Genomic DNA, 13,344 nt, shown 5'->3' on the forward strand with positions numbered 1-13,344 from the left:
TAACTATTCTGTGAACTCAGGAAATTCAAATTTACAAAGGAACAAGTTACCTTTTTAGCAAATATTCCCATGGATAAGCAATCTGACATTTTTAATCGCTAATAAAAACTATTTCCTTTAAAGTGCTGAGAATTTCATCATTTGTGTTGCTCACAACTGAAAACTTTTAACAAGTTAAATAATGTAGCATTTGCAAACATAATCAAGTATTTGTCTAGATGATCTTTTTGACTCACTAATCTGTTTACAAAGTGAAAGATGGCATTATTTTTAAAATATCTAAATTCTTATTTGAAATAATTTGCCATTTAGTCAAGTAAATCAATATAGATATCAATTTCCTGTATCATAGTTTATATATAGATAATAGATATATAATATATATAACCTAATGCTTGAAGTAGCAATTTTTAAGTTTTCTTCCCCATATGATTTATGACAGAATTGACAGGCATCATTTACAGTAAATGATTTATTTTATATTTGACAAAATCCTAAACATTATCTTTACTAACTATACTCACTAGTAAGCTTCTTAAATGAAAAAAATCATGGTGGGGAGGGGAAAGCTAGGACTTTCCAATAGTTTTCAAACACAATACAGAATATCTGTTTCCACTCAATAAACATATTGAAAAACACCAGATAATTCCATGGAAAAATATCACTGATTCAACCAAGAATCAATCGAGTTTAAATGGAGTGGACAGTTGTTAGATGAGAATACAATATTTAGTCTCAAATTATCTCCCCATTATTTTTTCTATTAATTATCAAAGGAATAATATTAACTACACAGTGGACAAGCTGGTCAACACCTGAGCCACATCATGAAAACTGACATCACCAATATGGGACAAATGAACATTACTACGCCTCTGGATGAGATAAACTAAGGACACATGGCCATTTTGGTGGCTTTTCAGCTAAAACCTATAACCTAAATCTAATGATGAAGCATCAAACAAATTCAAATTAAGGCCGAGGGCTGGGTGCAGTGGCTTAAGCCTGTAATCCAGCACTTCGGAAGGCCTGAGGTCAGGAATGAGACCAGCCTGGCCAAAATGGTGAAACCTCATCTCTACTAAAAATACAAATATTAGTTGGGTGTGGAGCACACTTGTCCCAGCTACTTGGGAGGCTGAGGTTGTAGTGAGCTGAGATCACGCCACTGCACTCAAGCCTGGGTGACAGAGCAAGACTCCATCTCAAAAACAAAACAAAAAAACAAACTTAAGGCTGAGAGGCTGTTCCACACTGAAGGAGACTAAGAGGAATGACAATTACATAATGGCCTTGGATTAGATAATGAATCAGAAGAAATTTAAGAGTATTACCATAACAAAAGTAGAACACAGACTGCAGATTATTCTACTAATGTTAAATTTCCTGAATTTCATCACTCAACTGTGTGTATGTATAAGAATCTTTGTTATTAGGAAATACATCAAAGTATTAAAGTTCATAATATATGCAATGCAATCTTCTATAGTTCGGAAAAAAATTAAGTTTCAGTAAAGCACTTATGTCAAGATGTTAAAAAGCAGTGTAAAATATATATGGGAGTTCTCTGCATTGTTCTTGCAACTTTTTTGTTAAGTTCAAAGTAGTTTCAAAATAAAGTTACAAATGGATTACAAAAATTGCTTAAATGACTGTCAGTTTGTAACCACTAAAAGCAATGCTCTTGTTATTCAACCAATACAAAGCAGATTAAACCATGTGATCTCTCGTGATTGGATTTTCAACTCTGATAACCTAAATAATGAATGTTTTAAGCATTTTTTCACCTAATACCCAATACCATACCCCGAATACAGGAAGCACAAAACCTTCAAACATTATCTTCATACACAATAGCCAAAACCAAAGGAAATGGTGGATGAGGGAACTAAAAGAAATGTACAAACACAGGAATCAAAGTTATTTTGCTGACAATCTTCCCTCCAATGACACTGCACTTTCATAATACTGAGTAGTGTTGCCATTTTGGACATTTAAGTTTTATAAAATTTAGTCTAATGTAATTCTAAATTTCATTAGTACTTAAATTCTTAATTACAGCTGAAAAGACCATTCTAAAATTACCACTGGTGTACTTTTTAGTCATCAAATTTGATTTTAAAACTGTCAAAAGCCATTAAGGAAGCATTTTAGTTTTCATTTTTTATAAGGATATGAGTTTTAAATGGTTGAGAAACACTACAGATCTTTCTAGTGAAAAACTCAGAAATGGACTGAACCTGACTACAGTAAGTTAGAAATAACTGGTTATTTGTGAGAAAACATCCCATTCCCCACCACCTAGAAGAATGAGAAGTACCAGTACAACACTCAAGTTGCACTGAAAGAAAAGGATGTTAGCTAAACAAACCACAAATAAATACCAATATGTGGCATTCTTGTTCAAACTCTACAGAGGGTACAAGTTAGCTGCAGTTAATTCTTTTAAGCCACATTCTTCAGCTCAGATGTGTCCTTAAAGGTTATGATTCTTAGTTTGACACTTGTGACTGTCTTTTTAAAAAAAGTTTATGCAACCAGAAAATCGGTTTTCAAACCCAGGAATAAATTCAGTTTTACAGTTAAAACGGCATAACCCTAACCCTGACTGTGAATCTAACAGTCACAGTATACTAAGCATATAGTAGATGCTTCAAAGATCACTTGATTGATAATATACAAAAAGCAAGCCAGGAGACTAATCATTTTATTGTCCAGGCAAGTACAGGGAATATTCTGCAAACTACAAAATTTACTAACAGCAATAAGATTCAATTACTGCCCTGCAAAGCCTCAATTCCCAAAACCAGCTGCCAGAAACACAGATACTGTATGTCCATCCTCTAGAGATTGAGTCAGCAGTGCTGGTATGCTAACTGGGAGCTTGTATGCTTTGAAAGCTTTCCAAGTGATTCTGAAGCAGTGAAGTTTGTAAACTTTGGCTCCAGGGATAACAATGTCTTATTTTACTCACATATAAAATGAGGGAGCTAAACTAATTCATGTTCCAGCTTTAAAAATTTGTGACTTAAAACATTATGCCCACTTCAACTTTATGTAATATGTGCAGTAGTCATAGTCTGGTGAATGAAAAAATTTCCAAGAAAACCATCATAACAAAATGGCCAACCTTCTTTTTTCTTCAAATCCAGTATGAAAAGTTGCAGAATATGAATCTTGGGACAAAGGAAGACTTAAAATGTCAACAGTACATGCTAGAGCTGAAGTGCTGTATTTAAATAAAAGGCTGTAATTGAACATGTTCTGTTACATGAATAGAAGTATTTAGATTTAGTTTTAGAAAGATTAAAAACAGCTTTGGGATCTTGTTATCTTTGACCCTTACTACAGTTCAATGTACTATTTCAAAACTACATTTGAATCCTATCACTGATGTCAACTTGTCTTTAGAACTATTGCTTAATTAACACTTGCAAATAGAAAATTTTTCTTTGGAGGTCTAGCATACAAAATGGTAAAACTTACCCACATTATGCTTTCCTGAGTCTTAGAAAAGCAGCTGAGTTTCTCAAGAGTTTCTCAAGAAGTTGTATTCAAAGCAAATATTCACAATTTTTGTTCAAACTGCTGTGGATTCTGATATGTGAGGGAAAAAATCTAGATACAGATTTCAACCTATTATGCCATTATACAAACCAACTATTTGTTTTCTGCTACCAAGCTGCTAGGAGCAAACCAGTTTAATAATAAAATTAAAAGTTTAAACATTCAGTAAAATTAAAGTAATAAAATTGAAAGTTTAATAAATTAGTTACAACTAATAAATGCATTGTCCACATTTATTTAGAGGTGCAGCTTTTTACAGATGTCACTGGTAATATTTTAGACATCTTCATTTCCTGGAACTGCCTTGAACCAGACTCATTTCAAAGGAATAGCTGTTTCAAAGCTGATGCATTAAAGAAAATACAAACAATCCATTAGAAAATATTCGAGCTTTTGACTTAAACTGGTCCTTTTGTTTTATAAAGGAAAGTCGGCTGCCACCTGATTCCTCTGAGCTCAAGTTATAACCAAAACTGCTCAACACTGAAAAATGTCTCATGTGTTAGAATTAGTTTTATTTCCAAATATGGAGGTTTCTAGCTCTGTGATATTATGAAGGGCTTACATGTTTGTGTTGATTCATGGATGCTATGTTGCAGCATATCTTTAATACCTTTTGGGATAGGGGTAGTTTTGATCCAAAATTATCCCCTATGATCCTAACGACTATAATACCCAGTAATTTTAACAACTAAGTATTAGGTATTATATGTTATTATGTTATTCCACGAATGTCCAGGAAATTTAGGTAAAACATTACTACCTCCCCAAAAAACTTCAAATTGTATGATCCAATAGTCCTTTTTGTTTCACCACTAATTTTAGACTGTATATGCACTTTTTATCATAAATCTTTTTCCACAATTTCAGAATATATCATGACTCATTACACCAAAGAATAGAATATTAAAGAGCTGGGTTTAAAACATAAGAGTCTTTGCAGGGTAAAGAAAATGACCATATATTTTCAATATGTTTACTAATGACTGTAGAGATTAGTTTTGCTTTATAAAGCTGAGAAATATATAGACAATCAGGTTGATTACAACAGATTTTGCTTGAAAATAAACAGCTACATTTCACATAAAAGAATAAATTATCTAGAAATTATAAAGATTAGACAATATAAGGTTTCATTTAAAGAAATGTCGTTATCTAAGTGACTACATCCTTTTGCAAATCTTAGTTGCTTTGGCTGAGAAAAAAGTCCCAAGGGAAAAAATGTATAGACCATGTTAGTAGAAGTGACAGCACCTAAACAGCTCTGTTATAATAATGGATAGGGAAAAGGGATAGAATCAGATAATTCAATAAAACCTAAAATAGTTTACTACTTATTTTAGTCAACATGCAAATATTTCCTTTGCTTATCAAACAGTACTTTATTCAAAGCACTTTCAGATTATTATCACTCAGTTCTGGGTTTACAAGTACTTTTTTCTTTTACATCTCTATTCTACATTTATATATGCATCTAAGAAACTAGATAAAAAAGCATATGGAGTTTTTAAAGTAAAAATCTGAATAATCACACAGACATGGACCAACATTTATTACAAACAGGAAAAGTGTAGATCTATAAGAAAAGAGTACAGATTTTTTTTTTGTAAAAAGGCTGCAAGCTGAAGTATAGAAATCACCATAATCTACATAATGCAGTAACTGTATCTGCATTTTAAAATCACATTGCTCAACAGAAAGAAAACATTATAATACAGTAATTTGAACTGCTATGTAAAGGTATTAAAACAGTATCAACAGTGGAAAAGTTTATTTCAATTTAGGTCACTCATGTTGCATCCTTAGTTCACTTCCATTTTCCAAGAAGAAAGGTCATTTTGAAAAATTGAAATGTATGCTACACAACCCATTATTTATAAGGAAGGAAAAACCAAGTATAGAGAAAAGAATTCATCTTTTGTAAAAATTTTAAATAAAAAAACAATCAATTCTCTATATGCTTTTATTAAAGAAATACAGCTTTCACAGACAGCAAGATACATTGTTGCTATTACCAGCAGCATTACCTTCTTCATTTCTCCTTCAGCCACCAATAAAAAACATCCTTCAGTAAAAAAATTCCTTATGAATGTGGCCCGATTCAAAACAAATTACTTCTCTAACAATAAGATATTGTAGCTTACATGTTGTCATTCATCACCTAATTACATGAAAAGCTACAGAAACCACAGGCTGGGTAGGGGAGAACAATTTAAAAGAGTATGTCAAAATTCTGTAGATTTTCTCAATTTTGTGATTATTTAGTGACCTTTTTGATCATTGTAAAAAGTAGTTCTTTAAAGAGCACTGAGGCTCTGACTGGGCATTCCACTTAACTCGAGTGTTTAAAACCTCTCATTTATTAAATCCAAAAACATACTAAACTGCATTTAAGATATCCTTATCAGATCAAATAGCTGGAGACATATTTAAATGTTTCCTTTATTTAAAACTAAGAAGTCACAAAAGTAGTTTCATATCATACTGATATTTAAACTTTATACTTGATAACTATCATTTTAAGAACAGTCATACAATTAATGACTTGCTCATCTTATAATAAATAATATTATTAAATCATGTGACGTAACAGTTTTGGAGTAAAGAGTAGAGCAATACATTTCAGGGAGTGGAGGCAAAATCTTATCTCCTATGTATTATATATAACACCAAAGTAATTTGGCCTAGTTTTTGAAATTATATATTAAGAATACACAGAAGTTTGTCCTAAATGCCGTTCACTAGAGCAAGAGAATTTTACCTGCAACAATTTCCATGCTACAGCAAAAAAAATGAAAGCATGTGACAAATTAAGGATAACATTTTAAATCCAAATTTTACATAGCTAAATAGATACTGCTCAACTCTCAGTTATGAGCAAATCTGATACACTGGCTCATATAGTAGCATCATCAAATTTTTTTCTAAGTAATTAATATGCTCTCATTTCCAACTGATGTTTCAAATTTTTAAAAAAAGTTTAATACTTTTTTCCTTTGACATTTTGTACTTTAATAGGATTTGCAAGGAGTTTCTCTGGGGAAGCAAATCATCTTCTGTTACTAAAGATGTATGCATTTTCTATTAAAAAATGTATTTGGAGTCACACAAGTTGGTTTAGCTGAATATAAAGAAATGAACATTACAATTTTCCCACCATGAAGTACTGAGTTACAACAAATGTATTAACAAAACTTTATTTTCTTGAGTGCATACAGAATGTTATGTAAACACTTAAGTATTACTTTCAATGTAAAAACATTCTTATTATCACTTTGGATTTTTAAAAAGTATTATAAATAAGTTATGTGTCTTCTCCAGAAATATTAATGGCCACATTGAGTGATATGATCAAAATAAAACTTTAGCCTCTCATAGGCTAAACAAAAATATAAAATGTGAATATAAAAAATAAAGAGCAAACCAGGAAAGAGAAAAACACAGCTCAGAATATGCATTTCTAAAACCAGTATTCAATTTAAAACCTTAATTTCTAAACCAAAAATATAAATTTTTAAAAATATACATATATATTATTTACCATTTGTTTTTAATACATTATATATACCTATTTGTGCGTGTGTGTATGTTTGTGCGTGTGTGAAGTAACTGCAAATAGTACCAACTACATAAATCAGGCAACTGCTAGCAGCTCTTCATTTCATTGTATGAATTGAGCCTGTTATGTAGACAACTTTCAGCCCCTTGGAATAACATCTGGTCTTCCTGAAACTTTTTTAAGGATGCAGTTTGTAACTTACAGCTAGGAAATTGCAGAAACAAACCCATTGTGTTCAGAGTTACAGAATGGAGTATCTAACTGCCTATTTCAGTTTAACTTATGCTATAATAAAACGCATGAATAATGCCTGAATAATTGAGAAACAAGGAAATTTCAAAAACTCAGAAAGCTCTACTTCATTATACAAAAACAATTATATATCAATTATGTTCATTTCTGGTGTGTTTGAATTTAAGTCTAATGTGTTTGTAAAGCCAAACTAGAATGCAGACCAGGTGCAGGTGTTCCAGGTTCCTTGTTTTACTGAGTTAATACAAAGCAGCACAGGCTTCAGCATATTTCAGACAGGCCTCACCTGTTTTGTGCCAACCTACTTTGGTGATTTAAATATATTAAGGAAAGAAATGGTCCCAGAGGATAGGTGAGGAAACTTTAAGGATATGGTCATGGGCCAAAACTACCAGACTCCACATAAGGCACAATCTCTCTCATACATACAAACACACAAACACACAAACCACATACACAACCACACACACAAAAATAAAACACACACAATGTTCCTGCTATTATCCAGTAATTTCCCTCCCAACCAAGTAATGCAATCTAAACTATAGCACAAATACAATGAGTACACTGTAGCCTCTACTTAAACCTGCTATTATTGGTTGGGTCCATTCTGAGGACACATCACAGATGACACTGTACTGCTGTGTCAGTGTGATGACACTGTGCAGATGACACTGTGATGACATGTGCAGATGACACTGCACATCACAGATGACACAGATTACAGTACTGCTGATGACCAAAGCCCTTTGAATAGGTCCAAAACAGACCTAAATATTATCAAATTTCAGGTACAGCAGAAAATGTTATGTTGAGGCTGCAGTGTACTTGATTATGCTGAGAATCTGTATCACAAAATTAATATTAAGAGTACTGCGTATTATAAGTTACAAAAAGAAATGCATATAATTTTCAGCTTAATGTGAATATCAGTTATTTACATCTTACCCCTTCCATCCCATTAATTTATATTAATAACCTGAAAATGATTACTTGGTGCCAACTGTTATTGACACATTAAAACTTTTATTATCATTTTTACTACTAATTCCAGTCTTCAAAAGTTAACATTTTCCTCCTAACCATAATCATGAATGGGGTCCTTACTCTTTAAAATATACATGCCTGGGTTCAAATTTCAAGATATAAAAAGCAAGAAAAAAAAAGCAAAGTATCATTGGGTAAAATTAAGATTATATAGGATTATTAAATACGTTTGAATCACATTAGCTTATTCTTGCATAATATAAACTATCTTACAGAAAAATCGTTAAATTATTGAAGTGCTTACATTGATAAACCATGCATTTTCACAAAATTAAAATGTGAAGTAATTATTCTCTTAAAATGTTTCATTTCACCAGACACTCAAAATACTCTATGAAAAACTAAGTTAACATTTCTGTATTTTCATATACTCTCATCCATATTAGTTTGTAAGTAGGAATAAAAAGAAAAATGAGTTCTAAATAAATGACACAGGAGGCAATAAATTGACACATGACAAGTAAATAAAAGGCTAAAGCACTCCAATACCATTGAAACTGTTTTAATGTTGTTGCAACTCCAAAATGCAACAATCATCAGCTTGTAAAAGACCCAAATTTCAAAAATTCATTTTAATTACTCCTTTATACCTATTTTACAAAATAAAAGTAAGACACATTTAAATCCTCCTTGTCCTAATTAGCTATGTTCCTAATTTGTTTTCTATCACTACAGTGTATGCTGCAATTCCCATCAGATGCTGATATTAAGAAAAAATAAAATAAAATAGTAACCTCTGCTTCAATGTACAGTTTCCAGAATCTGCCAGAACTGGGGAACTGGGCAACAAGGCGTTCATAAGTCTTCCGTGCTTTGTCTATAGGTTGATTCTAAAATTGAAAACCAATAAACAGCATTTACAATGTTAGGATTATGAAAATATTATTCACTGCAGAACCAAGTAGTGTGATTGGACCCATAGAGAAGGAAATGTAATCCTATATCACTAAACCTGTGCCTCTCGAATGAGAATGCTCCAAGCATCAAGGTCATATGGATTCTCTTCTAATTTCTTTTCCGCTTTCTTCACCTTCTCTGGGACATACTCAGCTGCCTGGGGAAAAAAAAACAACAGTGAACTAAAGTTACTGTTTTAAAAATCTCGTGCCTAACTTAATTCATGAACAATAAAGTCCTCAGATGCAATGTCACATTACAAAGCATAAAAAATCGTCTTATAAAAGAAAAGTGTGTTTTCTAGAACCTCTGTGTACAATCGTCCTTCCTTATCTGTGGGTTCCGCATCCTTAGATTCAACCAAGGGTGGACTGAAAATACTCAGAGAGGGAAAAAAAAAAAAAGACAGCAGTGTCTATACTAAACATGTACAGCCTTTTTATTCATCATTATTTCCTAAACAACACAGTATAACAACTATTTAAATGGTATTTGTATTATATGACGTTATTATAAATCATCTAGAGATGATTTAAGTATTTGGGAGGACATATGTAAGCTATATGAAAATACATTATTTTATATAAGAGACACGAGCATACACGGACTCTGGTATCTAAGTGGTTGTCCTGGCAACAATCCCCCACAGATACTGAGGGACGATTGTATTTGTAATCAGAAGTAACTTGCATGAAGATAATAAAACCAAGTGATCAAATTTTTTTATTCAAATAAACTTATTTTTGTATTAAATACTATAAAACAGCAGTTCTCAAACTTTATGGTCTCAGGACCCCTCTACACTCTTAAAAATTAAGAACCACAAAGAACTTTTATGTGGATTTTATCAATATTTACTATATTAGAAATTAAAACAAATTTAAATATCGATTGATTTACAAAGAAAACTTTTTACGTTATTCTTTATAAAAAATAACTTAAAATTCAGTAATAAGAATGTCACTTTTTACATATTTATAAATCCATTCAATGTTCAACTTTTTAAAAGGCAGCTGGATTTTCACATCTGCTTCTGCATTCAATCTGCTGCCCTGTCAGATCATAAAGATACTGAAAAATTCCACTGTATCCCCGTGAGAGATTAGGAATGAAAAAGGGCAAAAAATGTCTTAGGCTTATTATGAGACAGGTTGAACTCACAGATCCTCTGAGAGTCCTTAGGAACCCTTGGGGTTCCTGGACCAACTTTGAGAAACACTGCTGTCAAAGCATTCATCCTGCACCACAAAGAAAACACGTGAAATGACATGGAAATCTTATTTTGATGTAAAGAAATTTTAAAAACACAATTCACAACTGTATATACAACACAATGAAAACTATAAAAGAAATCTGCAATTAAAGAGATTTTTAAAATATATTCAAATGCTTAGACTGGTCATCCTTGGAAGATGAGTAGTAGAATTAGAGGCTGATTTTTTTCTCCCTTTTCTTTCAGTATTCCCCAAATCCTTTGGTAAAATAGTTTTATTTTAGAAATTTAATTTTTTAAAAAATAAGCCTAAAATAGTAGCCAGCACTTGAAGCAAAAATAAAAGTATTAAGTCTCAAATTGTTGTTCAGAATACTACTGTGTACCACAAAAAGGGATGCTCAAATAAGCCAGATAAATGTTAATTTATACAGGCCAGGTGTGGTGTCTCACGTCTACAATCCCAGCATTTTGGGAGGCCGAGGCAGGCAGATCACCTGAGGCCAGGAGTTCAAGAACAGCCTGGCCGATACGGTGAAACCCCGTCTCTGCTAAAAACAGAAAAATTAGCTGGGCGTGGTGGTGTGTGCCTGTAATCCCTGCTACCTGGAAGGCTGAGGCACAAGAATTGCTTGAATCCAGGAGGCAGAGGGTACCATGAGTGAGACAGTGCCACTGCACTCCAGTCTGGGTGAGAGCCAAACAGCACTTTGGGAGGCCGAGGCGGGAAGATCACAAGGTCAGGAGATCGAGACCGTCCTGGCTAACATGGTGAAACTCCGTCACTACTAAAAACACAAAAAATTAGCCAGCCATGGTGGCGGGCGCCTGTAGTCCCAGCCACTCAGGAGGCTGAGGCAGGAGAATGGCGTGAACTCAGGAGGCGGAGCTTGCAGTTAGCTGAGATCGCGCCACTGCACTCCAGCCTGGGTGACAGCCAGACTATGTCTCAAAAAAAAAAGTTAATTTATATAACGTTTTGTTTTGCCTTTTTTCTAGGACATTCTGACATCTATAAATGGCAATACATATTGATAATATCCAAGCATAAAGAAGGAAGCATTGCCCCTATCACTTTTCTCTGTCACCCCCCACCCCATTGTTTTTAGTGGAATTAGTATTTCATGGAACAATTCAGTCAAAACACCAGTTTGGAAAAGTTTTTAAAAAGTCATCTGTTCAGATTTTTTTAATTACCTAGGAGAAATAAACTCTTTTCTTTGGAATAAATTAGCTTGCACCACTGGTAAGCATTCACTTATTTAGAAAAAAGATATGTTGACTACTGTAATTCGAAATTAAAATAAAGATGCTTTCCTAACATATAAGAACTTTATGAATAGCTTGCTCAAGGAACTAAAGCTGGAAAAGTTTATAAGGGACTACTGGCTCTACCCATACATGAAACTACAGGCTCAGAAAGAACAGCAAATGGAAAATCAGCAAATAATAAAGGTGGCATTTTCAAATCAGAACGGTGAATTGTTCAATAAATGGTTTCAAAATAACTATACAGTCATCTGTTAGAATAACTGTGAAATCAATTTTATCAAAATGAAGTTGAATTTCTACTTTACTCTTTCTGCCAAAATAAACTTGAGAGATCAAAGACTTAAATGTTAAAAACAGAAACACAAGACAGAACTAGAGCAGAATATGGTGAAATGTATTTTTGCATAGGAAAAGCTCTTCAGAAGCTTTTTGGGAGGCCGAGGCAGGAGGATTCCTTGAGCTCAGGAGTTCTTCTGGACCAGCCTGGGCAACACGGCAGAACCCCGTCTCTACCCAAATACAAAAAAATAGCCAGGCGTGTGCCACACACCTGTAGTCCCACGTACTTGGGAAGCTGAGGTGGGAGGATCGCTTGAGCCCGGGAGGGAGAAGTTGCAGTGAACTGAGATTGCCGCCACTGCACTCCGGCCTGGGCGACAGAGCCAGACCCTGTCTTTTGAGAAAAAAAAAAAAAAGTCTTTAAAGAGTAAATTTACATGGTAAGTTAAAATTTGCACATGAGAAAAGTACCAAAATAAAAAAGACAAACATAAAAAAACCTCCAACATATGACAAAAATACTAAATTAAAAGCACAATCAATAAACCACCAGTGGTTCAAAAAGAAAATGCAGCCAGATGCAGAGGCTCACAACTGAAATCTCAGCACTTTGGGGTTGGGAGTGGGCAGGAAGATTGCTTGAGCCCAGGAGTTTGAGACTAATCTCGGCAATATGGCGAAACCTCATCTCTACAAAAAATACAAAGAAGTAGTGGGGCATGGTGGCATGCACTTATGGTCCCACCTACTTGGGAGGCTGAAGTGGGAGGATCACCTGAGCCCTGGAGGGTGAGCCATGATCACACCACTACACTCCAACCTAGGTGATAGGGCGAGACTCTGTGTCAAAAAAACATTTTTTAATAAAAACTTAAAAATTAAAACAAAAAATGGGCAAAGCATACGAACAGTTTATAATTAACTTTTTAAAGATTCAAAAGAAATGCAAATATTGGCCGGGCACGGTGGCTCATGCCTGTAATCCCAGCACTGAGGGAGGCTGAGGCAGGAGGATAGTCAGGAAAGCAAGACTATCCTGGCTAACACGGTGAAACCCTGTCTCCACTAAAAAAATACAAAGAATTAGCTGGGTGTGGTGGTGGGAGCCTGTAGTCCCATGCTACTTAGGAGGCTGAGGCAAGAGAATGGCGTGAACCTGGGAGGCAGAGCTTACAGTGAGCCGAGATGGCACCACTGCACTCCAGCCTGGGCGACAGAGCGAGACTCTGTCTCAAAAAAAAAGGAAAAAAAGAAA

The 13,344-nt window shown here is 33.9% G+C and overlaps 1 protein-coding gene across 2 annotated transcripts in view; it reads right to left on the reverse strand.

The window, feature by feature from the left end:
• The window catches only part of CSTF3 (cleavage stimulation factor, 3' pre-RNA, subunit 3, 77kDa), a 79,605-nt gene that overhangs the window by 49,333 nt on the left and 16,928 nt on the right, over positions 1 to 13,344 (reverse strand). The window contains exons 1-3 of one of the 2 annotated variants that reach the window (XM_011936368.1): positions 11,021 to 11,042; positions 9,381 to 9,487; positions 9,163 to 9,258 (exon numbers count right to left, since the gene is read on the reverse strand). Coding sequence is in view for 1 of the 2 variants with exons in the window: in XM_011936367.1 (XP_011791757.1) it covers positions 9,163 to 9,258; positions 9,381 to 9,482 (198 nt within the window). In the remaining variant the exon portion in view is untranslated. Of the gene's footprint in view, positions 1 to 9,162; positions 9,259 to 9,380; positions 9,488 to 11,020; positions 11,043 to 13,344 lie in introns of those variants that run through there. The other variant, XM_011936367.1, reaches the window with a different exon arrangement.

Source organism: Colobus angolensis, unplaced genomic scaffold, assembly GCF_000951035.1.
Source record: "Colobus angolensis palliatus isolate OR3802 unplaced genomic scaffold, Cang.pa_1.0 Scaffold152, whole genome shotgun sequence".
Taxonomy (NCBI): Eukaryota; Metazoa; Chordata; class Mammalia; order Primates; family Cercopithecidae; genus Colobus; species Colobus angolensis.